The sequence below is a fragment of the Mustela nivalis genome, assembly GCF_964662115.1.
Source record: "Mustela nivalis genome assembly, chromosome: 1".
Classification (NCBI taxonomy): domain Eukaryota; kingdom Metazoa; phylum Chordata; class Mammalia; order Carnivora; family Mustelidae; genus Mustela; species Mustela nivalis.
The window spans coordinates 103,630,451-103,657,136 of record NC_139020.1 but is presented as its reverse complement, the minus strand read 5'-3'; the positions used below and the strand labels follow the sequence as shown (position 1 = coordinate 103,657,136).

General features: G+C 38.2%; 1 protein-coding gene across 3 annotated transcripts in view; it reads left to right on the top strand.

Annotated features, from left to right (window-relative positions):
• MCF2L2 (MCF.2 cell line derived transforming sequence-like 2) overlaps window positions 1–26,686 on the top strand; it is a 250,664-nt gene that overhangs the window by 82,741 nt on the left and 141,237 nt on the right. For all 3 annotated transcript variants that reach the window (XM_082692557.1, XM_082692555.1, XM_082692556.1), the window contains 3 exons: window positions 5,716–5,806; window positions 8,262–8,381; window positions 23,211–23,327. In XM_082692557.1, the coding sequence (XP_082548683.1) occupies window positions 8,370–8,381; window positions 23,211–23,327 (129 nt within the window). In that variant the 5' untranslated portion in view covers window positions 5,716–5,806; window positions 8,262–8,369. The remainder of the gene's footprint in view (window positions 1–5,715; window positions 5,807–8,261; window positions 8,382–23,210; window positions 23,328–26,686) is intronic.

Here is a 26,686-nt window from a genome sequence, read left to right as displayed (position 1 = left end):
TCTTTCTATTTCAGTTCATATTTAAAGCATAATCACTGGCTCTTGTAATCAGTATTTTCATTCTAACACTATTGCCTTTTAAATGGAGAAATATAGACCATTTCCATCTAATGTGATCACTGAAATTGGTTGGGTTTAAATCTACCATCTTGCTGTTTGTACCGTTTGTGACTCATTCTTTTTTTCCCTCCTTTCCTGCCATGTTAGTCTGCTCTGGCTGCCATAACAAACCCCCACACACTGGATGGCTGAAACAAAAATTTTGCTTTCCCACCAGGTGCCTGGATGGCACAGTTATTGATTCTTGATTTGGGCTCAGGTCCTGATTTTAGGGTCATGAGATCAAGCCCTCCTTGGACTCTACACTCAGTGGGGAGTCTGTTTGAGTTTCTCTCTCCCTCTGCCCCTCCCCACATGTGCTTGCATGCTCACTATCTCAAATAAATAAATAAATCTTTAGAAAAAAATTATTTTCTCAGAATTCTGGAGGCTAGCAGTCTAAGATCAGGGTTGTGGCTGATTCTGTTTCTAGCGAAGGCTGTCTTCCTGGCTGCTGATGGCTGTATTCTTCCTCTGTTTTCACATGGCAGAGCAAGAGCTCTGCTTTGGGGCGCCTGGATGGCTCAGTTAGTTGGATGACTACCTTCAGCTCAGGTCATGATCCTGGAGCCCTGGGATCGAGTCCCACATCGGGCTTCCTGCTGTGCAGGGAGTCTGCTTCTCCCTCTGACTCTCCCCCTTCTAATGCTCTCTCTCTCTCTCATTCTCTCCCTCTCAAATAAATAAAATCTTAAAAAAAAAAAAAAAAGCTTTGCTGTCTCTTCCTCTTCTTAGAAGGACACTAATCCTGTCAAATTAGGACCCCACCCTTACACCTTATTTAATCTTTATCACCTCCTTGCAGGCCCTTTCTGTAATTATAGTCACATTTTGAATTAGAACTTCAAGATACAAATTTTGGAAGGATATGTTCAGTCTATAGCCCTTGCTCTCTTTTTGAATTTTTCAGATATTTTCAGCATTCCACTTAATTTCCTCTATTGTATTTTAAGCAATGGTTTCTATAGTGTTATAGTATATAATACTATATATCATGTATTTAATATATACATATATATTTTGCACATATAATGTATTTAATATTTATTGTTTTCACCTTTTTAAAAAAGATTTTATATATTTATCTGACACCGAGAGAGTGAGCCCAAGCAGGGGGAACAGTAGGCAGAGAAGGAGAATCAGGCTCTCCACTGAGCAGGGAGCTCTATGCAGGGCTCAATCCCAGGAACCTGGGGTCCTGAGCTGAAGGCAGATGCTTAACCAACTGAGCCACCCAGGCCCCCTGTTTTCACTTTTAAGAGTCAATAGTCTTTTTGTGAAATGAAAAACACAGCTGATAATATTTATCCATATATGCAATGTTTACGGTACTCTTCATTCTTTTTGCAGATTCAGGTTACTGTGTAGCATTATTTCCTTTCATGGATGGACATTCCTTAGCCTATTACCAGAATAAGCAACCACCACTTCAAATGAAAGCCTTTTCTAGTAGTAGTTGCTGGCTATGGAAACAACTCTTGACTCTTAACCCTCTCTGGAATTTGTTTATTTAGCTTTCTTTATTTTCAGTGTTCCCTAATGTCTTTTAAGGACAAATGTGTTTTTTTTTTAAAGATTTTATTTATTTATTTGACACAGAGAGAGAGAGAGAGATCACAAGTAGGCAGAGAGGCAGGCAGAGAGAGAGAGGGAGAAGCAGGCTCCCTGTTGAGCAGAGAGCCTGATGTGGGCCTCTATCTCAGGACCCTGAGATCATGACCTGAGCTGAAGGCAGAGTCTTAACCCACTGAGCCACCCAGGTACCCCAAATATGGGTTTTTTACTTAACCAGTTTGTTGTTGTTGCTGCACCAGTTGCTTTATGGGCACCTTAATCTCACACTGCATCTCATTAGATGTCAGCAAACCTCAGTGTCACTATCAGTGTTTTGGGCAATAAAGAAAACTAACTGAGCTGAAGAGGAGTCAGCAGCATTCATTGTGCAGCCTGGCCAGCTACCCTCGAGGTTTTTTTTTTTTTCTTACTCAAATTCAGTTAGTTAACATGCAGTATAAAACTAGTTTCAGATGTACAATATTATGATTCCACACTTTCAACCATCAGTGCTCATCACAAGTGCACTCCTTAATCCTTATCACCTATTTCTCACATACTCCCCACCCCCTCCCTTCTGATAACCATCAGTTTGTTCTCTGTGGTTGAGTCAGTTTCCTGGTTTACATTTCTCTCTTTTTTTCCCTTTACTCCTTTGTTTTGTTTTCTTAAATTCCACATATGAGTAAAATCACATGGTATTTGTCTTTCTCTGACTATTTCGCTTACATAATACTCTCTAATAGTTTTTTTTTCCAATGTAAGAACAAAAGTCTTCCTAATCATCACTGAATCTCCTTTTCAGGCTGTTAATTTTTCTTACCCTTTCATGCTTCCCACTTTGTTCAGCCTGGAGAACATCCTTTAATATTTCTTGAAGTGAATGCCTACTGGCGATAAATTCTCTCAGCTTAATTATCTGAAAACACCTTTATTTCACCTTCATTTTTAAAAAAGATTTTATTTATTTATTTGACACAGAGAGAGAGAATGAGAGAGAGCACAAGCAAGGGGACCAGAGAAGGGAGAAGCAGACTCCCTGCTGAGCAGGGAGCCCAATGTGGGGCTTGATTCCAAGACTCTAGGATCATGACCTGAGCCAAAGACAGTTGCTTAACCAACTGAGCCACCCAGGCACCCCTCACCTTAATTTTTTAAAATAAATTTTTATTTGGTATATAATGCTAAAAGGGTCCCTTTTTTCAGGTTACTCCTTGAAAGATAACATTCCATTGGATTGTAGCTCCCATAGTTTCTGTTAAAAAGTCAGTGATTGTTTTTTGTTTAAACATTAATCTCCTGGAGGTAATGTGTCTTTTTCCCCATTGGTTGCTTTTTTTTTTTTAAGGTTTTATTTATTTATTTGACAGACAAAAATCACAAGCAGGCAGAGAGGCAGGCAGAGAGAGAGGAGGAAGCAGGCTCCCTGCTGAGCAGAGAGCCTGACATGGAGCTCGATCCCAGGACCTTGAGATCATGACCAGAGCTGAAGGCAGAGACTTTAGCCACTGAACCACCCAGGTGCCCCCCATTGGTTGCTTTTAAAGGTTTCTCGTTATCTTTAATTTTGAGCCACTTGGCTCTGATATGTCTGGATGAAGCTTTCTTTGTATTTATCCTGCTTGGTATTAGAAGAGCTGCTTGAATCTGTGAATTGATGTCTTTGATCAGATATGGAAATTTCTTCATTGTTACTTTTTAAAATATTGTTTCTGTAACATACTCTCTCTCCTTTCCCTCTGGAACTCTGTTCATGGCCCATATCTCTTTAACATTCTATCCTTTCTATTTCTCTGTGTTTCACTTTGAATGTTTTCAAGTTGTTTGTTTTCAGTTTCACCTATCTTGTCTTCTGCTATGTTCAGTCTGCTGTTAAATCCACTGAGTTCTTAATTTCAGATATTGGTGTTTTGTAATTCTAGGAGGCTCATTGATTCTTTATTATAGTTTCTAATTCTCTGCTGAAATAATGTATCTTTTGATCTATTTTGTCTACCCTTTCCTCTTTTTTTTAAACATATTGATCATAATTACATTAAAGTTTTTTCTGCCAAAAACCAGGATTATCTTTGAGTTATTGACTCTTTTTGACTTTGAGTTATTGACTATTTCATATCTTATTTATTGTTTTCTTCTTGCTTTTTTGCATTTCTAATAATATTTTATGCTGGATATTGTAGATTATATGTTATAGAGGCTTATTTGCTTACAAAAAGTATTGAGTTTGATCTGATGGGAAGTTAAATTACTGGTAGTTCACCTTGATCTTTTTGAAGACTGCTTTTTAGGTTTTATTAGGGCAAGTCTATTTCTGCTTGGTCCTTATTCCTAGAGTATAGCCTTAATCCTGTGGCAATTCCTATGATGTTTCATTTATCCTAGAGTATTGCCTTTCTGGAGTTTCACCTGAAGGCCCAGGCTGCTCTTCAAAGTCTGTCTGTTTTGGGTAGGTCCAACACCTACTGTCTTTCTTTACCCAGAACTACACAAACTTTATAATTTTTCATCAGTTTTCACATGTGTAGTTGCTCTTCTCTGTCAGCCTTCTGGAGTCCTGCCTGAAATAGTGGGGTGTGGGCATTGGCAGCGTTAAAGGAGAACTTCCATGAAAATTTCTGGGGTTCCCTCTATGTTCCTTCTCAAGTTCTAGCAACTTTTGCTTCTATAATCCCCAGTCTCTGCCTCTTTTACCCAGTGAGACCCCCCCCCCCGCCACCTTGTACCGTGGCCTGGAAAGTGTTCCCAGTAAGAGAACCTGGGTCATTGTAGAACTTTGATAATGGCTTGGTCCAGGAATACCTATTTCAGATCAACTACTTGTGTTTTCTCAATGTTTGCTTAGATCTTAGATCTTCTGCCTTACCCCCATACAGGCACTCATTATGGTAAAGCTTATCTTTTGCCTAATATTAGAGAGTTATTAAACGTTTACTAGAGGCCATCTACTTTTCATGTACTTGATCTCTTTTCATTGCCATGACTAGGACATATGAAATAATCATAATATTAGTATATATACAATGTATATGTACCAAGCACCAGGCATTGTTTTGAGCCTCTTGTGTATTTCTTATCCATACTCATTTAATCCTCACATCAACCATATAGATAGGTACTATTTTGGATCCTACTTAACAAATGGGGTCTCTTAGAAACTATAGAGGTTAAGTAATTCCACCTTCCACCCCCATACACACTATATAAATGGTGGAATTAATGTTTCATACCTAGGCAATCTGGCTTCAGAATTTATGCTTTTAAGGACTTCATTTTTGGTGGTATTATTTTCATTTTATGGGTGCGGAAACTGAGCTTTAGAGAGGGTGGGTGACTTCCCCAGGTCACAGTGCTATTAAGAGGCAGCTCTAGGATCTAAGCCACTAGAATCCAAAGCCTTTGCTCTTTCCTGTATATAATAGTTCCTCCCAAAGAGAGAAAGAAGAAAAATGTTTTCATTTTGGGGATATTAGTTTAAAAGAATTTTGTGAGGACTTGGAAGGGAGTAAAACAACTTCCTTTCATTCTTGATGAGAATAATATCTTCTTGTGCATATAATTTTCTGGCTGTTCATCATTGGGCATTGGAAGGGGGTTGTAATTCCCATAAACATGTGGTATTTCTGAACACCTCTAGAATTCCCTCCTAAGGAAGCATATTGATAGCTCCATGTATGTCAGTTTTGGGAGTGGAAGGATGGCAGAGCTCAACCTTGCTTTCCTTTGCATATACTTACACATATGATTCCTACCTGACATGTGCATTTTCCTCTAAGTCTGAGCACATGTGCTCCTTGGGTGTTTTGGACACTTGCCAGCCATAAACAGAGCCTTGAGAGGGTTTGAGACAACAAATAATTCTGTTTTGTTAAGGCTGCCGGGCTTAGATGAAGAGAGGAAGTTGATTCTTTTGTCAGGGAAGTCAGAGCAGGTTTTCCCTTATGCCACATGGCGTGTTTACGCTTGAGCCCAGGGTACCAGAGGCTGTAGAATATCCTGGTGAGGGAGCTGCCCAGAACCCATGTGTCTCACCTGGTCTCTGATACTGATCATCCTTTTTTGCAGTGTGGAGGCTGCCAGCATCGGATTCATCATTGTTATCGACCGGCGACGGGACAAGTGGAGCTCCATAAAAGCATCATTGACACGAATAGCTGTAAATATTCACTTTTGTGCTGTTATTATAAGAAGTAATTTAAATTGTTTGTTCAACTATTTTCTCTCAAGGTCACAGGGAAAAGGCAATTGTTTTATGCCAAATTTTAGGAAGGTCTTTGTAGCAGAGGCTGTTGGGTCACATCCATGTTCCCTCTGCCACCTGCCTGTCATGACAGACAATTCCTGAGCCTGTCAAAATCTTCCTGAATCTACCTTATTGACCTCTTTGGTCACTGAATAGGGGGCGAATAGGGAGTGCTGGGAAGTTAATGCCCCAGGAGTGACAAACGACTGAGTTATGGGAGTTGATGGATATGGGAGTTAATGGATAAATGCCCCAGCCTCCACACCCCTCAGAATTCTGAGATATGTACCACACAGTATCTCAGAGAGCCCCAACCCTTCTTGCCCCCAGCAGTGCCCCATCTTATTACACTGGCTTTCTTGTTATCACTTTCTCACTCTCCTCCACTCCTCTGTGTTTCCTGGGATCACTTCCTCAATAAACTATACCCAAATCCTTGTCTTAGATTTTCTTTGGTGAGGGTGGTCACCCAGTGTAAGCCAGCCTTCATTTTGTTATTCAAATTAGTTTTCCACATACTGAAAGATACTGGACAAAACAGACAAAATATAATATGTGCTTGCTTTTGGTATGAGATTGTACAACCTTGGATGAATTTCCTTTTCCATCTATTTAGTCTGATTTTGATCCCTGTTTGTTGCCTTTCAGCAAGTAGATGTATCCTTTCTCTCTGTGGGAACAGGGAACTCAACCACATGTGCAGGGAGAGACACCTCAGGGCAGCCATGCCAGCATTTCCACCAAAGCACAGGCTTCCTAGGGCAGTTGAGAAGGCCGAAGAGGATGGGATATGGTAGGGTGATGTGTGTGTGGAGGCTGGGGTGGGAGAGGGACTTTAGAAGCCTCATTCATGCCTACTTACAAAGGTAGTCACACATGCAAACATGCACATACATGGAGTCTCAGACCTAGAGCCTCAACCAGAAATACAAATAGTGTCTCAGTCTATTTGTCCTACCATGATGTAACAAAATGCAAGCTGCTTCTGTTTAGGAGCTTGCATTTCAAACACTGGGGGAAAGGAAAACTCCCTTCCCCTTGTGTATGGATTGTTTTGTTCCTTTGGTTTAGTTTTGGCTAAAATTTTTGGGAAAATTTTAGTTTTTGGGAAAAATACAATGGTGGTTGATGGCCTGAGGCTTTAGACCCTTGACAGGGCCCATGAATATTTTAGAGGACTGGCCTCAAGAGAGTTCTGGTTTTCCAGGATCCATTGACAATACTTGAATAATCTAATACTTGAGCCTAATTTGTTCAATAATTACATTATCTTTGTGAGTAAAAGACACTGTAGCACAGGGATCCCAAAACCTGGCTTCCAATCAGAATCTCTTCAGGTACTTGTCGAAAATAGATATGTGAAGTTCATCCCTATTCTAGTGAATCAGAATATTCCAAGCTAAAGACCAGATTGCTTTTTAATACTTTTTTAAAGATTTTATTTATTTATTTGACAGACAGAGATTACAAATAGGCAGAGAGGCAGGCAGAGAGAGAGAGAGGAGGAAGCAGGCTCCCTACTGAGGAGAGAGCCCGATGAAGACCAGATTACTTTTTAACAAGCACTTTAGGAGGTTGCTTTTTGGGAACCACTAGAAGGAAACAAAGCCATGAGCAATGGGAGGCTTGGAGTCCCCGTTTGTGCCATTAAGTTGTTATATGAATCTGAGTTATCTCATTTCTCAGGAACTTGCCTCCAGAGGAAGGCAATGCTTCCTGAAAGCAACTTGGCAATAACATGCATCAGGAATCATTGAAATACTAAGTCTTTGACTCAGTAATTCTTTTGGGAAACTATCCAAGGAAAGTATTCCAAAATGTGGATTAATATATATAAAAGTATGAAAAAGTCTAAATCATTAGCAATAAGGGATTGGTTAAGTAATTGTGCACCCATGAAAGATAATATTTCCAAAGAATTTTTAAATAATAGAAATAAAACTCATGGTATAATATTAAGGGCGAAAAACACATTACAAAATATTTCTACAGTGTGAATTTAACCATGATAAAGATATTTCAGTTGAGAAAATAGCCTGTAAATAATTAGATTGGAATATTAAAAATGGCTATGAGATCATGGGTAGTTTTGGTGGTTTTCTTTTTCTAATATATACTTTTATTTCCAATGTTTTCTGTAAGAAGTTTGAAATACTTTTATAATCAGAGAATTTTTTTTTTGTTTTTTGATTTGTTTTGATTTTTAAGGAAAGTTTGGTTTTTTCAAACAGTATGTTTTTCAGCTCTGATATATACTCTAATTCTTTGGCATCTGTGTTGTCTCCTTAAACTTTCCTGTCTGTGATCTTGGGCAAGAGGAGACCAATGGATGTGACATTTGCCCTGAAACTTTCCATGATCCTTCCAGGTAGCATTTCCAGGAAACTTGCAGCTCATATTCATCCTTCGTCCATCTCGCTTTATCCAGAGGACATTCACTGACATTGGCATTAAATATTATCGAGAAGAATTTAAAATGAAAGTGCCGGTAAGCATGACTTTTCATCTTGTCTGCATTTGGTCAGGGCCTGTGGAGAAGATGACATTTGAGCTGAGTTTGTAAGGGAGGTAGGACTCTATAGGCAGAGAGAGGAAAGGCATTCTGTATAGAGTGAAGAGCACATGTAAGGACATGGAGACGGGAAGGACATACTTTACGTGAGGTCCACGGGGAGGCCCCATTCTTGTTGGACTATATATAGGACAATTGTTTGGAAGAAAAAAAGTAGAAAACATGGAATAGGTTTTCGCTGTAAGAACAAGAGTTCTGGATTTTATTCAGTAGGCAGGGGGGATCCAGTGAAGGTTTTTCAGTTGGAGAATAACTTGGGTAAAGTGGTATTGCAGTTATATAATCTGAAGGTAGAAGTGACTGAAAGAGGGAGAGTTATTTTAATAGTATGGGTAAAAGAAAATAAGGATCTAAAATAAATATAGGCAACTGTAGAGTAAAAGTAAAACCAATATGTGATATACTCATAAAACAAAAATAAATTAAAATGACAAGAGTAAATATTTTACTGATAACTTTGGCAGAGATGGGGGAAACAGGCACTTTCATACTTTGCTGACTGAAATGAAGTTGGTAATGACCGATATGAAGGACTAATTGGTGCCATTTATCAAAAATTAAAGGATTTACACTCATTGACCTTCCAATAAAAGTTATTCTACAGATATTCTCATACATGTGTATATATAATGATATTAATTACCAAATCATTTGTAAGAATCAATGATTAGATTGGAAATATCATAAATAAAATGATTAGGAATACCATAAATAAAAAAATAAATAATGGTCTGCACAATCAACTAAATACTTTGTAGCCAGCAAAAGTGATAAGGCATACAACCACAAGAAAAGCAAGTGGCAGTTATCATACACCTAATCAATGACCCAACCAAAAGAAATGAAAACATGTGTCCACAAAAAGACCCTTACAAACACAAATGTCCATCAACACGTGAATGGATAAAGAAATTGTGGCATAGTCACATAATGGAAGAACAAGCAATAAAAAAGAGTGAAGTATTGTTTATTTTAACAATATGGACACTCTCCATAATCTCCTGAAAGAAGGAAATTAACCACTAAAGAGTGTATATTCTATGATTCTTCTTATGTAACATTTAAGAAGAGACAAAACTGAACTAGAAAATCACAATGATGGCTGCTGTTAGGGCTGAGGTGGAGTGGAGATTGATTGGAAGTAGGTATAAGGGAATTTTCTAGGGAAATGTGTATCTTGATTGGATGGTGTTACATGTGTGTATACAGTTGTCAGAACTAATTGAACTATCACCTTAAAATCTGTGCATTTGATTGATGTAAATTACATCTCAATTGAAAAAGAAAAAACAAAAAGGAAAAAATAGGTAAGATGAATCAATAGTGATAGAAAAGTTTCTAATATATATTTTTGTTTCAGTTTTTGTTTAGTTGGAAATAAACTCAGAAAAATTTCAAGAATAAGATTGATACAAAGAACATCCTATGCTCTTTACCCAGATTCATTCACCTATTGTTAGCATTTTATTCCCATTTGCTTTATTATTTACTTATTATTTGCTCCTCCTATAGATAGATTACCTCTTTTTCTCTATTATACATATATAAATATATATGTTTATTTCTCTATTCATAGTATATATAGATAGGTTTAAATATAAAGAGATATGTATATTATACATATATGGAATATGTATATGTATATTTGTATATATAGGATCTAGTTTAGGATCAAACAGTAGTACACATAGTTGTCATGTCTCTTTAGTTTCCTTTAATCTGAAATATTTCTACAGTCTTTCTTTGTCTTCTATAACATTAGCATTTTTGAAGAATACAGTCCTTTAAAAACAAAACTTACCTTATTTGGGGGTCACATGATGATTTCTCGGGATTTGATTCAGATAATGCATTCCTAGTTAGAATACTGCTTAAGTGATGTCATGTCCTTCTTATGGTGTCACATGTGGAAAACACAGTGTTCATCTGCCCCCCCATTGATAACATTAATTTTGGTCCCTTAGTTAAGGTGTTGTCCAGTTTCTCAAATGTTTCCATTACAACTAATACAGAATCTTTGGAGAAACATTTTAAGATCACACAAATACCCTGCTCCTCAAAAGATTCCTCTCTATATTTAATACCTATTGGTAATTCTTACCTGGAATGATCTTTATTAATTTGATTGCAAAATAATGATTTCCCAACTATAATACTCTCTGAACATATACTAATCAGAAGTTGGTACTCTACTGTAAGCTAGAGCTTTCCCTTCTCCCTTATTTGTCTATCATCATAAGACATACATGTATGTCTCTTTCTCTCTAAATATATTTATTTATCCTAGAAATCATAGAGTTTACACTGGCACTTTAAATTTTAGGTCATCATCACTGATCCCTTATGTGGGAAACTTTACACTAGTTGCATGTAAAAAAGTAATTTAATCTTTAATATTAAAAAATCTGGCAAAACCCAGAAAACATCCATCATGAAAGCAAGATACTTTCTGTAAAAAGAAAGTCACATAGTAGGTCATTAAAAAACTTTTTTAGGTCTTCTAGCATGTATTTTTAAGTGGGGATAAAAGCAAAGGGAAAATAATATGGATAATATATTCCCATTTGAATAAAATAGAAGTGGCTTGTATGTGATTGCATATAATAGCACACCTTGGGAAGGCTGTATAAGACATCAAAAAACTGGTTGAAGTGATTGCCTCTTGGATGTAGAACTGGAGATCTGGGGGTAGGGGTGAGAGGAAGACTATTTTCAATTTAGCTTAACTCTTTCTGTTTGAATTTATTATCACATACGCATATTAACTGTTCAAAATGAAAAAGCTCACTTTAACTGAAATTGCTCTGAGAAAATATTTAATCCATCTCAATGAAAACTGACTGTATCTCAGATAAGGGATTTTTCTGTTTCTTTTCCCACTTTTATTTTCCCTCTTTTGGTTTAATTTTATATTAATACTCAAATTTCCTAAAACACTTCTTCCCTATATTTTGGGTGTTAACCAGACACAAAAGGTATTTCCTATTCTATTTTAAATACTTATTTCAAAATAACTTGAGTGTTTAAGAGAAAATGTAAGCCATAAGCTTCTTATTCCATTTTCCTGAACTGAGTAACAGCACTGGGGAAGGGATGACTTATAAGACATGAATGAACTTTTTGTAATCCTCATAAGCTTGTTCCCCTTCAGAGATAAAGAAAATTGTTTCGTGTCACTCAAAAAGGTTTGGAGTTAGCACTAAACATTTGGCCAAATGTCAAATACATGTTTCTCTGGTTGTGTATAAAACACACCTCTCCAAGAGATAGTATGTATACAGATACATATGTGATTTATGCCTTGCTTTTCATGTGGTACATCTATACTAAAGAGAGAAGGACCATCTACTTTGTGTTGATACCATGTTTTTAGTTACTTCTATATGTGGTAATGTATATTGATACCTTGTCCATTATATTTTCAATTTTAAACTTAAAATCAACTTTTTAAAAGCTCTCTGTCACCCAAACTAAAGGCTTATTAGTAGGGCATTTTTAAAGATTTTTTTTTTTTTTTATTTGACAGAGAGAGATCACAAGTAGGCAGAGAGGCAGGCAGAGAGAGAGGAGGAAGCAGGCTCCCTGCTGAGCAGAGAGCCCGATGCGGGACTCAATCCCAGGACCCTGAGATCATGACCTGAGCCGAAGGCAGCAGCTTAACCCACTGAGCCACCCAGGCGCCCAGTAGGGCATTTTTAAATGCTAAACATTTACCTTGTCAACTACTGTTTCACCTGTGGAAGATGATCACATTCTCTCTGTTCTTTTTTTTTTTTTTTTTTAATTAGATTTATTTATTTTCAGAAAAACAGTATTCATTATTTTTTCACCACACCCAGTGCTCCATGCAATCCGTGCCCTCTATAATACCCACCATCTGGTACCCCAACCTCCCAAACCCCCGCCACTTCATGAATCATGAGAGACTATGGACTCTGAAAAACATTCTCTCTGTTCTGATGCACCACAGAGTTCAGTGTAATGTTACCAAACTTGATGGAACTAGACTTCAAAATACATTTAGCCTTTTATTTATTTTTTAAAGATTTTTATTTATTTATTTGACAGACAGAGATCACAAGTAGGCAGAGAGAGAGAGAGGAGGAAGCAGGCTCCCCGCTGAGCAGAGAGCCCGATGTAGGGCTAGATCCCAGGACTCTGGGATCATGACCTAAGCTGAAGGCAGAGACCTTAACCCACTGAGCCACCCAGGTGCCCCTACATTCAGCCTTTTCAATGACAGTCCAAGCTATTGGTTTGTCTTCCTTGCTTTGTTTTTATTTTCTTTTAATCTTTAATTTTTTTAAATTCAAATGTTACTTAGTTAACATACAGTGCAGTATTGGTTTCTAGAGTAGAATTCAGTGATCCATCACTTACCTAAAATAGCCAGGGCTCATCACAAAAATGATACCCTTCACCCATCCTTCACCTATCCTGTCCCATCCCCCCTCCTCCCTCCCTCCGTCAACCCTCTTTGTTCTTTTGTTCAGAGTTTCTTATGTTTTATTTCCCTCTCTCCCTTTCTTCTGCCCCCCTTCCCACATGTTCATCTGTTTTCTTTATTAAATCCCACATATGAGTGAGATCATATGATATTTGTCTTTCTCTGACTGGCTTATTTCACTTAGCATAATACACTCTAGCTCCATCCTTGTCATTGCAAAAGGCAAGATTTCATTCATTCATTATTCAGGTGAATAATATTCTATTGTATATAGATACCACATCTTTATTTATTCATCAGTTGATGGACATTTGGACTCTCTCCATAGTTTGGCTGTTGTTGATAATGCTCTATAAACATCGGGGTGCATGTAGCCCTTCAAATCTGTATTTTTGTGTCCTTTGGGCAGGTATCTAGTGCAATTGCTGGGTTGTAGGGTAGTTCTGTTTTTAACTTTCTGAGGAAACTCCACACTGGCTGCACCAGTTTGCATTCCCCCCAACGGTACAAGAGGGTTCTCCTTGTCCTACATCCTTGCCAACGCCTGTTTCTTGTGTTGTAAATTTTAGCCATTCTCACAGGTGGTATCTCATCATGGTTTTGATTTGTATTTCCTTGATGATGAGTGGTGCTGAGCATCATCTCATGTGTCTGTTAGCCACCTGGATGTCTTCTTTGAAAAGGTATCTGTTCATGTCTTCTGCCCATTTCTTGAGTGGATTATTTGTTTTTTTGGATGTTGAGTTGATAAGCTGCTTATAGATTTTGGATACTAACCCTTTATCTGATATGCCATTTGCAAATATCTTCTTCCATTCCTTAGGGTGTCTTTTAGTTTTGTTGATTGTTTCTCTCATTGTTCGGACGGTTTTTATCTTGATAAAGTTCCAATAGTTCACTTTTGCCTTAGTTTCCCTTGCCTCCTGTAACCTGTCTAGAAAGAAGTTGCTAGAGCCAAGGTCAAAGAGATTTCTGCCTGTGTTCTCCTCTAGGAATTTGATGGATTCCTGTTTCACATTTAGGTCTCTCATCTGTTTTAAGTTTTATTTATTTATTTATTCATTTTATTGTCTTATGTTAGTCATCATATAGTACATCATTAGTTTTTGATGTATTCTAAGATTCACTGTTTATATATAACACACAGTGCTTCATGCAATACATGTCCTCCTTTAATACCCACCACCAGGCTCACCCATTCCACCACCTCCCCTCCTCTCTAAAACCCTCAGATGTTTCTCTGGAGTCCATAGTCTGTCATGATTCCTCTCCCCCTCCAATTTCCCCCGACTTCACTTTTCCTTTCTTTCTCCTAATGTCCTCCATGTTATTCCTTCTTGACTTATTTTATTCAGCATGATCTCCTCCAGTCCCATCAAGGTTTTTGTATATGGTGTAAGAAAGTGGTCCAGTTTCATTCTTCTTCATGTGACTGTCCAATTTTCCCAACACCATTTATTAGAGAGACTATATTTTCCCACTGGGTATTCTTTCCTGCTTTATCAAAGATTAGTTGACCATAGAGTTGAGGGTCCATTTCTGGGTTCTCTATTCTGTTCCATTGATCTACATGTCTGTTTTTGTGTCAGTACTACACTGTCTTGACGATTACAACTTTGTAATCTAGCTTGGACACAGTACTAGAAGTCCTAGCTTCAGCAATCAGACAACAAAAAGAAATATGCACCCAAATTGGCAAAGAAGTCAAACTCACTCTTTGCAGATTGACATGATACTCTATGTGGAAAACCCAAAAGACTCTGCCCCAAAATTGCTAGATCTCATATAGGAATTCAAAAAAGTGAAAGGTTATAAAATCAATGCACAGAAATCAATGGCAGAAAGAGAAATTAAGGAATCTTTTGTATTTACAATTGTACCAAAAACCGTATAATACTTAGGAATAAACCTAACCAAAGAGGTAAGGGAAACTGAAAACTATAGAACACTTATGAAGGTAGTTGAGGAAGACACAAAGAAATGGAAAAACATTTCATGCTCATGGATTGAAAGAACAGATATTGTTAAAATTTCTATGCTACCCAGAGCAATCTACACATTCAATGCAATCTCTATCAAATGCCATCAACGTTTTTCACAGAGCTGGAACAAATAATCCTAAAATTTGTATGGAACCAGAAAAAGATGATGACTAGCCAAAGGAGTGTTGAAAAAGAAAACCAAAGCTGGTGGCATCACAAATCCAAACTTCAAGCCATATTACAAAGCTGTCTCCATTTCATTTCTTTCACTCTTGTCATTATTTCCTTTCTTTTACTGTCTCTGGCTTTGTTCTTTTTTTTCTAGTTTCTTTAGTATAAGGTTAGGTTTGTTTGAGAATTTTCTTGCTTTAAAAAAAAATTTTTTTTAAGATTTTACTTATTTATTTGACAGAGAGAGAGAGACAGACAGACAGCAAGAGAGGGAGTACAAGCAGGGGGAGTGGGAGAGGCTGGTTTCCTGCTGAGTAGGGAGCCGGATGTTGGACACAATCCCAGGACCCTAGGATCATGACCTGAACCAAAGGCAGACTCTTAATGCTTGAGCCACCCAGGTGTCCCAAGACTTTTCTTGTTTCTTGAGGTAGGTCTGAATCGTTATAATCTTCTCTTTTAGAACAGCTTGTACTTCACCCCAAAAATCTGGACTGTTGTATTTTCATTTTTATTTGTCTCCATGTGTATTTTTTTATTTCTTCTTTGGTTTCTTGGTTGACCCATTCATTGCTCAGTAGCATGTTATTTAGCATGTATTTGTGTTCTTTCCAAATTTTTTCTTGTGGTTGATTTCTAGTTTCATACTATTATGGTCAGAAAAGATGCATGATATGATTTCAGCCTTTTTGAATCTATTGAGACTTGTTTTGTGGCTAGTATGTGATCTATTCTGGAGAGTGTTCTATATGCATTTGAAAAGAATGTATTCTGCTGTTTTAGGGTGGAGCATTCTGAATATATCTGTTAGATCCATCTGGTCCAATGTGTCATTCAAAGCCACTGTTTCTTTGTCCATTTTCTGTCTGGATGACCTATCCGCTAATGTAAGTAGGGTGTTAATATCTCTACTATTACTGTGTAACTATTGATTTCTACCTTCATGTCTATTTATAGTTACTTCATATATTTAGGTGCTTTCATGTTGGGTGTATAAATATTTACAATTGTTGTATCCTCTTGTTGGATTGTACCCTTTATCATCATGTAGAGCCCTTCTTTTTCTCAAGTTATAGTCTGTCTTAAAGTTGATTTTGTATGATATAAATATTGATATCCTCATTTTCTTTTCATTTGCATGATAAATGTTCTTCCATTTTCCATTATCTGCATATATTTTTAGGTCTGAAATGAGTCTCCTGTAGGCAACATATAGATGGGTTTTGCTCTTTTATCCATTCAGTCATCCTATGTCTTTTGATTCAAAGTATATTCAAAGTAATTATTGATAAATATGTACTCACTGCCATGTTGTTATGTTTTACAGTTGTTTTGTTGTTCTTTTCTGCTCCTTTCTTCTTTTCTTGCTGTCTTCCCTGGTGGTTTGATGACTTTCTTTATTGATTCGCTTGGATTCCTTTTTCTTTATTTTTTGTGTGACTATTACAAGCTTTTGTGTGTGTGTGTTTGTATGGTTATCATGAGGTCCATTTTTAACATGTGATGCATAGAGCAGTCTATATTAAGTTTTTTGTCATTTGAGTTTGAACCCATTCTAAAAGCACTAAATTTTTACTTCTCCACCCTCCATGTTTTTTGTATATGATTTCATACTTAACATTCTGTTATTCTGTGAATCCCTTTACTGATTTCTGTATATATAATTTATTTTATTGCTTTTGTGCTTTAACCTACCTAATGGTTTTGTGAGTGATTCATCTACTACTTTTTAAAAAGTTTATTTAAGTAATCTCTACACCCAATGTGGGGCTCAAACCCGTGACTCCGAGACTAGAGTTGCATGCTCTTCCAGTTGAGCCAGCCAGATGCCCCTCATCTACTGCTTTTATTTTGTCTGCATTTAATTATGAAATTTTTTTCATTTCATAATTGTCTTACTCCTATTATAGCCTTTTCTTTTGACTCAAAGAATTCCTTTCAGTGTTTCTTGTAAAGCTGGTTTATTGGTGATGAATTCCTTTAACTTTTGTTTGTCTGGGAAATTCTTTATCTTTCCTTATATTCTGAATCGTAATCTTGCTGGATAGTGTATTCTTGTTTATAGGTTTTTTGTTTGTTTGTTTGTTTTTGTTTTTTCCTTTTGGCCCTTTGTATAGATCATGCCACTCTCTTCTAGCCTGCATAGTTTCTGCTGAAAAACCAGCTTATAGCCTTCTGAAGTTTCCCTTTTATGTTACTGTTTTCCTTTCTCATTCCTTTCTCTATCATTGTTTTTTCATTTTAATTACTGTGTGTCTTGGTGTAGACTGTAGGCGTCCTTGGTTTGATTTTGTTGGGGGTTCCCTGTGTCTCTTAGATCTGGATTTCTATTCCCTTCCTCAGATTAGGGGAGTTTTTAGCTATTATTTCTTCAAATAAATTTTCTATCTCCTTTTTTCTATTTTTTCTTTCTGGCATCCCTGTAATGCTAATATTATTATGCTTGATGATGTCACTGAGTTTCTATAATCCATTCTCAGCTTTTATTATTCGTTTTCCTTTTGCCATTTAACTTGTTTGCTTCTCGCCATCCCTCCTTGGGTCTGGCTACCCAGAGCAGAGAGCTTGGTTGCTTTTTATTACTCCATATTTCGAATCCCTGATCTGTTCTTCTGTCTTCTCTGATTTGCTATTGATACCCTCTAGTGTATTTTTAATTTCAGTTATTGACTTTTTCATGTTTGATTGGTTCTTTTTAATATTTTCTATCTCTTTGTTGAAGGTCTTAGTGAGATCCTCCAGTTTTTTCTCAAGTCCAGCAAGTATCTTTTTGACTGTTACTTTGAGTTCTTTATTAGGCATATTAGTTATCTCTTTCATTTAACTATTTTCTTTAACATTTATTTATTTATCTTAGAGAGAGAAAGAGAGAACTTGTACACATGCACGTGAGCGGGGTAGGGGTGGAGGGAGAATGAGAGGGAGAGACTCTTCAGGCAGATTCCCCACTGAGCATGAAGCCTGATGTAGGGCTTGATCCCAGGACCCTGAGATCATGACTGAGCTGAAATCAAGAGTTGGATACTTAAATGTACCTAAGCAACCCCCATTTAACTTTTTTAAATGTGGTTTTTGTCCTTTTCTTTCATTCAGGACATACTCCTGTCTTCTTATTTTGTGTAACTCTCTGTGTCTGTTTCTATGTGTTAGGAAAGTCAGCTTTGTCTCCTGCTCTTGAAGGTAGTAGCCTTATGAAAAAGAGGTCTTGTAGTGCCCTGTAACACAACACCCCCATTTACCTGAACCAGATGCTTTAGGGGTATCTCCTTTGTGGCTTGTGTGTGTCCCACTGTTGTGGCTGAGCCTCATTTGCCTTCAATCCAGTTAGCTGCAATGGCTGACTTTGCCTGTTATGGTTGCACATGACAGTTGTGTAGCTGGGTGTAGATGTAGTTGGGTGATGGCAGCAGTCAGATTAGATGCCTGCCCTCAGCTCATCTACTAGGACTGCGGTGGTACTAAACAGCAGGGTGCTCTCTCATGCTGCCTCCTGAAAGCCTTATAGATGTGTGGGGCTGGCAGTTAGACCAGATGTCTCCAGTCCCACCTGCTGGGACTGTAGTCACACTGATGTGTGTAGTTAATCTTCCTCTCTCCCCAGGACAGGAGTTACTTTGGAGTAGCACTGGTCCCTGCTGGGGGTTTCTTGCAGGCTTTGTCTTGGCAGGACCCATTTTGGAGGGACCGCTGTGGAGTGGGGTGGGGTGGATGAGGTGGCTCTTCAGGAGAATGCAGGAGTGGGGTCTGTGGTATTAGCAAGCTATGGGAGAGTGTTTGAACTGGTTTCCACAGCTGTCTGGCTATCTAGGCTGGGGTGGTATTGGGGGCTGATGTCACTTGCTAGGATTTTGTTCTAGGAGAAGTCACCTAAAGATTCCTGCCCCTCCTGTGCAGGTTCTGAGATTAGTAAGTAAGTCTTCTTTTTATATACTCTTGGTGCTTTCAGATTGCTACTTCTATACCGTACCTTGGCTAGGTTGTTTGTTGTGTTGGCTCTTTAAGGACTGGAACTCATTTTCCTTTCACCCTCTGTCTTTCCCAGAGCTAAGCCCGCTGATTTTTAAAGTGCCTGGAGTTAAGTCCTACTGATTGTAAAAAGTCACAAGGTTAAGCCCCACTGGATTTCCAAAGCCAAATGTTATAGGACTTACCTTCCCACTGCAGGTTCCCTGTGCCCCAGGTGCCTGGTATGGGATCTGCTTCTCTGCCTTCTCCATGCTTGTGGTGTCCCTACTGTTTGTGGTTAAGTCTCCTGGGAGTTTGGCTCCCAACTGCCTCTCTGTCCCTCCTACCTCTTTCTGTGTGGCCTACTTGACCATTTTTTTCAGAAGTCCTCTTTGCCAATTTTTAATTATATGGGGTTTTTTTACTGTTAAGTTTTGAGAGTAGATATGGATCCATTGTCAGATATGTGATTTGCAAATATTTTCTCCTGGTCTATGGGTTGTCTTTTCACCCTGTCTTTTGAAGAGCAAATGCTTTTTATTTGGATGAAGTCCAGTTTATCAATTCTTCTTCTATGTTTTGTGTTTTTGGTGTTGTATCTCAGAACTCTCCTAACTCAAAGATTTTCTCCTTATTTTTCCTTTATGTTTTCTTCTCCAAGTTTTATGTCTTAGATTTAGATCTCTGATGCATTTTGAGTTGTATGAGGTTAAAAATTAAGGTTCCTTTTTTGGCATATGGATGTCTAGTTGTTTTAGCACTGTTCATTGAAAATGGAATTATTTCTCCATGGAAATGACTTTTTGCACCTCTGTCAAAAGTCAGGTTCGTGTTTGCCAGGGTTCAGGGATGACTAGGGGGTGAGGTGTGCTTATAAAGGACAGCATAAGCTTTGGGTGCTTGGGTAGCTCAGATAGTTGGGCATCTGCCTTCAGCTCAGGTTGTGATCTCCAAGTCCTGGGATTGAGCTCCACATCAGGTTCCCAGCTTGGCAGGGAGTCTGCTTCTCCCTCTCTCTCTGTCTCTCCCCCTTCTCATGCTGTCTCTCCCCCTTCTCATGCTGTCTCTCGCCCTTCTCATGCTGTCTCTCTCTCTCTTTCTCTCAGATAAATAGAAAACTCTTAAAAAAAAATAAAAGATAACACAAGGAAGACTTTTATAGTGATGAAACAGTTCTGCATCTTGATTTTTCTGGTGGTTACACAAATCTACAGATGTGAAAATGATATAGAACTAAACATACACATTACATCAATATCAAGTTCCTGCCTTTGATTTTGTACTATAATTATGTAAGATGCAACCATAGAGGGCAGGGACTTGGTGAAGGGTACGTGGGACCTCTCTGTACTATCTTTGCAACTTCCTGTGGATCTGTACTTATATAATTATTTCAAAATTACTATAACCACTATAATTACTTTAAAATAAAGAGTTAAAAAAATCACTTGGCCATATTTGTGTGAGCCTATTTCAGGACTTTCTGTTCTATTCCATTGATTGATTTGGCTGTCCTTTGCTGTTACCAAACTCTTAACTACTATAGTTTGAAGTCTTGAAACTTTATTCATTTTTAAAATTGTTTTGCCTATTCTACCTATTTTACATGTCCGTATAGCTTTTAGAGTTAGCTTGAGACTTTCTACAGAAAGTCTTCTGGGATTTTAATTGGGCTTGCTTTGATCAATATTTAACAGTACTAAATCCTCTAATATCTTCCTTTTTTTAAAAAAGATTTAATTTATTTGAGAAAGAGAGCATGAGATGGGAGAGGTCAGAGGGAGAAGCATACATCCTGCCGAGTAGCAAGCCTGATGTGGGACTAGATCTTGCAACCCCAGGATCATGACCCGATCTGAAGGCAGTTGCTTAACCAACTGAACCACCCAGGCACCCCTAATATCTTCCTTTTATTTCTAATTTTCATTTTTTCTTCCAATTCAAAATTTCTCTTCATCCTTTATAGCTAAAGGTGAGTAGGCAGAGTCACAGCAAGCATGGAACACATGCCTCCCTCTGCTATTCAGTTAGGTAGAACAGAAGTTGTGCAACCTGGCAGGATATATTTTTTATTTTATTTTTAAAATTATTTTTATTAATTAATTAGTTTATTTATTTGACAGAGAAAGAGGGAGCACAAGCAAGGTGAGCAGCAGTAGAAGGAGAGGGAGAAGCAGGATCTCTGCTAAGCAGGGAGTCTGATGCAGAACTTGATCCCAGGCCCCTGGGATCATGACCTGAGCCAAAGGCAGACACTTAACATGCTGAGCCACCCAGGTGCCCCAGGATATGTTTTTTAAAACTCCAGGCTGTGTGGCAAAGTTACTTCTGCCTAATAAGATTTTCCACATTAGTATTTAAAAAAAAAAAAAAAACAACAAAGCTCCAAGTGTTACCATAGCAATTAATATTTCAAGAAGCAAAATATATTGGCAACTTCTTGTTTTGTGTCCTATTAATTTCTAATATTAGAAAGCCTAAAAATCTTTTTTATTTTTAGCGGTTTAAAATTTTTAGTGGTTTAAAATTTTTAGGAGGGAAAGGCAAAAATGGATTTAGGTTTGGATTCTTTCAACTTTTTCTCATGTTATAAATATAATTTTTAAAAATTTGCAGACTCCTGGCTTACCTGGCTGGCTTAGTTGGAGGAGCATGTGACTCTTGATCTCAGGGTTGTGGGTTAGAACCCCACATTGGGCATAGAGCTTAAAATGTAATTAATTAATTAATTAATTTTTAAAAATTCCCAAACTCCTTTTCAGAAGTGAGGGAGAAAGGCAGGGATCTGATAAGGTTAACAGTGATATGTAGTAACCAAATCCCACAAAACCTGAGTTCCTCGAGTCAGGGACTGTTGACTGTTGTGCTGACTGTGTTATCCCTCAGAGCCTGGCATTTATTAGAAATTCAATACCTGGGCGCCTGGGTGGCTCAGTGGGTTAAGCTGCTGCCTTCGGCTCAGGTCATGATCTCAGGGTCCTGGGATCGAGTCCCGCATCGGGCTCTCTGCTCAGCAGGGAGCCTGCTTCCCTTCCTCTCTCTCTACCTGCCTCTCCGTCTGCTTGTGATTTCTCTCTGTCAAATAAATAAATAAAATCTTAAAAAAAAAAAAAAGAAATTCAATACCTTATTCATTGAATGAGTATATCAATTTTGTTTTTCACCTATAGACTTTGGGCCTTAATTTACATTCCTTCTATTCCAAAGTGGATTTATCACTCGACTAATACTATATAATAATAGAAGAAAGCCCCTATTTTTTTTAAAAAATCGATTTTATTAAGTAATCTCCATACCACATGTGGGGGATCAAGAGTTGCATGCTTCACCAACTGACCCAGCCAGGCACCCCAGAGACCCTATGTTCTTATGTCCTCTGAAAAAGAGTCAATTTTCAAAATAATCAACAAGGAGTGAAGAAAAATGAAGTCATCAGTTAAAGGCTTACAGGGGCATGTTTCAGAAGTAGGAGTGAGAGTTCCTTGTTTCTCTTTAGGAGTGAGTAGGGGGTGTGATATAATCCCTGAAACAGGGCTAGGATCATGACCTGGTCAGAGCCACTGCAGAGGAGCAGAAAGGGACAATTTGGAATGTGTCTGCTCCCTCTAGGTGTGTGGGCATTCGTTCATCGGCATCGGTTTGTTCATCAACCAGATTGTTAATTCATAAAAATCCACTCCCTATTACCTCCAGATCTCCTTCATGAAGGATATATTGGGGCGTATCAACCTTCCTCATGGGAGGCATCAGTGTAGTAAATCTTTTTAACACACACTCCTCAGTATGTGCCAGTATTCTAATTTTATTTTGATATTCACCAGCCGACCCCTTACTGGGCTTCTCATTGCAAATTTTTAGGTCTCAATATAACACTTGATTTTGGTGCCTGAAGAGTATACTTAAGCTTGGTAACTTGTGACAAAAATCCACCTAAAGTAGGACCCGACTTCTGGGTAGCTTAGAACGGAGTCCTCTGAACCAGGTCACCATTTTGTCACAGACTATACTACCTTTGGTACTCTTCGCTTAAGTGGGGAAAATGTAAAGGGAATATAAAACATTTCTATGCTGGATGTAGTAACTCCTTGTACATGAATTCCTGATTAGGCAAAGTTCAAGTGCTGTTTAAGTAATAATAGAACCTAGATAAGCTACTCTTCAATTATCTGTGAGGAATATATTGATTTTTTTTCTCTATAGATTGTTATGTTAAACTCTGTGTCTGACCTTCATGGCTACATTGACAAAAGCCAACTGACAGAGGACTTAGGGGGAACTTTGGAATACCGCCACAGTCAGTGGATAAATCATCGAACTGTGAGTACCAACTTATGTGCCATTTACATTTTCTCTCCTTATTTTCAAGAAGACGGGGCAGTTAAAGATCAACTGGTGGGTGGTCATTGCCCACTGGGTTGATTAGATTTTCTAAGCCACAGGTGGGGGAGAAATGGGGCAGAAGGGAAGAAGCTGTGGCTTGTCCTACTATCTCCCTTTGCCTCACCTCATCATCTAGTATGGGGTTTTAGGGAGACTTGACTTGGAATGCACCTGGGGAGTTTTCAACACACCAGCACCCAGCTATACCTCAGAGAAACTAATTTGCTTGATCAGGGTTGTGTCTCAGACATTAGCATTCCACAAAACTCCCCAGATGATTCTAATGTACAGAAAGATAAAACCCACTGAGTCAGAAGGAGCTGTTTTTGAATATTGTCACCATTACTTATTGTCTGACCTTTGCTCGGTTGTTAAACCTCTTTCAGCTTTTCTCCTGTTAAAATGGAACTAGCAGTAGTTGTCAGCTGGGGGCAGTTTTAGACAGATTTTTTTTTTAAATTTTATTTATTTATTTGACAGGCAGAGATTACAAGTAGGCAGAGAGGTAGGCAGAGAGAGAGAGGAGGAAGGAGGCTCCCTGCCAAGCAGAGAGCCTGATGCGGGGCTCGATCCCAGGACACTGGGATCATGACCCGAGCCGAAGGCAGAGGCTTTAACCCACTGAGCCACCCAGGCACCCCTAGACAGATTTTTTTTTTATAGTCATAACTTGGGAAGAGCAATGTTATTGGCACCTAGTGCTGGGTAGGAGGCAGAGATGCTGTGAAGCATCTCACGCATGAGACAGCCCCCTACAACAAAGAATTGTCTGGCTCAAATGTCAGTAGTGCCAATGATGAGAAACCTCAGACTGACAGAAGCCGTCTGAGAGTCGGATGTGAGACAGAGTGATGTAATGTGCGTAAAAGCACCTGACATAAAGTATTTTACTTGATTCACTCACAGTAGTGGTTACTACGCTAAACTAAAGGGTCAGTAATATGGAGGAGAAAGTGGGATTGAAACTCAAATAATGAGTGTTTCTGTATAAAGCTGCCATTCCCCTTTCCCACTCTCATAGATATCCCCCAAATGCTCAAAATGACTAGGTTTTCTGAGCTGAGTCAGAAGTTCCCTTTACCACCCCAGTGATAGGTTGTGGTGACAGCCCCCTCTCTCTATATCCGGGCACTTTGGAACCATGTTGCTCAACATTTACCAATAAACACCTGAATGACTTTTTTTTTTAATTTTTAATTTTTTATAAACATATAATATATTTTTTCACCAGGGGTACAGGTCTGTGAATTGCCAGGTTTACACACTTCACAGCACTCACCATAGCACATACCCTCCCCAATGTCCATAACCTCACCCCCCTTCTCCCAACCCCCTTCCTCCCAGCAACCCTCAGTTTGTTTTGTGAGATTAAGAGTCACTTATGGTTTGTCTCCCTCCCAATCCCATCTTGTTTCATTTATTCTTCTCATACCCCCTTAACCCCCCATGTTGCATCTCCACTTCCTCATATCAGGGAGATCATATGATAGTTGTCTTTCTCTGATTGACTTATTTCGCTAAGCATGATACCCTCTAGTTCTATCCACGTCATCACAAATGGCAAGATTTCATTTCTTTTGATGGCTGCATAGTTTTCCATTGTGTATATATACTACATCTTCTTTATCCATTCATCTGACCTGAATGATATTTAGGAGAATTTACTCTCTTTCGAGTGTAAAGCTTTGTGGGTTTTTTTTTAAGATTTTATTTATTTATTTGAGAGAGAGACAGTGAGAGAGAGCATGCGCGAGGAGAAGGTCAGAGAGTGAAGCAGACTCCCATGGAGCTGGGAGCCTGATGCAGGACTCGATCCCGGGACTCCGGGATCATGACCTGAGCAGAAGGCAGTTGTCCAACCAACTGAGCCACCCAGGTGTCCCTTTGTGTTTTTTTTTAAAAGGAAATTAAAGAACTAAACAAAAATAGATTTCTAGCAACACAGTACATTTATTTCAAAGCTACAGATACTAATCTTTCCATCACTTCTTTGGGCACTATGTAATTCTAAGGAAGACACAACCCTTCCCAAAACCTAGAGGAAGACCCACAACCTGGGCACGAACCCTTTAAACTTCTCATCAGTTTTACCTCAAAGACAGTGACTCCAAGAGAATTTTTGAGAATGAAAAAAGAAATGGTGAACATTATCCTCACTAGGTCTAAATAGAAAAAATATGGAGGGAAGTGTATAAGTGTATGTAGAATATCACACACAAATAAGTGTGGTCAGGGTTGTCTTGTGTTGCAATTTCATTAAACCTATGAAAATGGAACTGGAGTACTTCCAAGCTTTATTTCTTTACTTCCTAGGATTTTATTACATTACTTTAATAATCGGAAGAATTTACTGTCCTGCCAGTCTTAATTTGGCCTAACTAGCTCTCTGTTTTGTTTTTTTTTTTTTTCATTCATTTTCTCATGCCTAGCTCAGTGTTAGGTGCTAAAAACACAAAGGTGACCAAGATGTATGTGCCTTTGGTCTCCAAGATCTTCCAGCATCGTAGGTAGGAAAAGAAGCTCAATACAACTGTCTAATGGAAAAGAATCTCTATAGCTTTTGTTTTGTTTTGTTTTGTTTTGTTTGTTGGTTGGTTAATATAGCAGCTTTGTTTGTTTGTTTTTTTAAATTTTGTTTTATTTTTTCAGTGTTCCAAGATTCAGTGTTTATGCACCACACCCGGTGCTCCATGCAAGAGGTGCCCTAATTAATATCCACCACCAGGCTCACCCATCCCCCCCCCAAAACTCCCAATTGCTTCTCCACCAACCCTAAGTTTTATTATGTTATTAATGTTTTTCAAATTGCCTCAGATCTTTTTTGAAATAACATAAATTTGCAGCAAATGAATAAAGAAAAAAAAATGAATGCACATTAACCTCAAAGACAAGAATAGTTCTCTGAGAACTTAGAGAGGTAAAGAAGACTGAAAAACCACGAACATAGATTACTTAAAGACATGGCATGAGCAGACATGTGCACACACCTTTCCACCCCAGGCCTAGTTTGTATCCATGGTTTGTGTTTGTGCATGTATTAATCATATAATGGTGAACTTTAAAAAATACAACTATATTGAAACATCAGACATATCTTTATATGCTTTTTGTATGTTTTATGTATACATTTTAAATACACACACACACAATTAAAACTATAAAGATACAATCCATATCATGTATATACAATATATATAAACCCTTTTTTGGGTAACAGTGTACTTTCTGGATGTCAGATCATTATGTCCATCTTCTCCCTTGGGGTCAAACTTGCTTCCCAAACTTGGTGACATTGG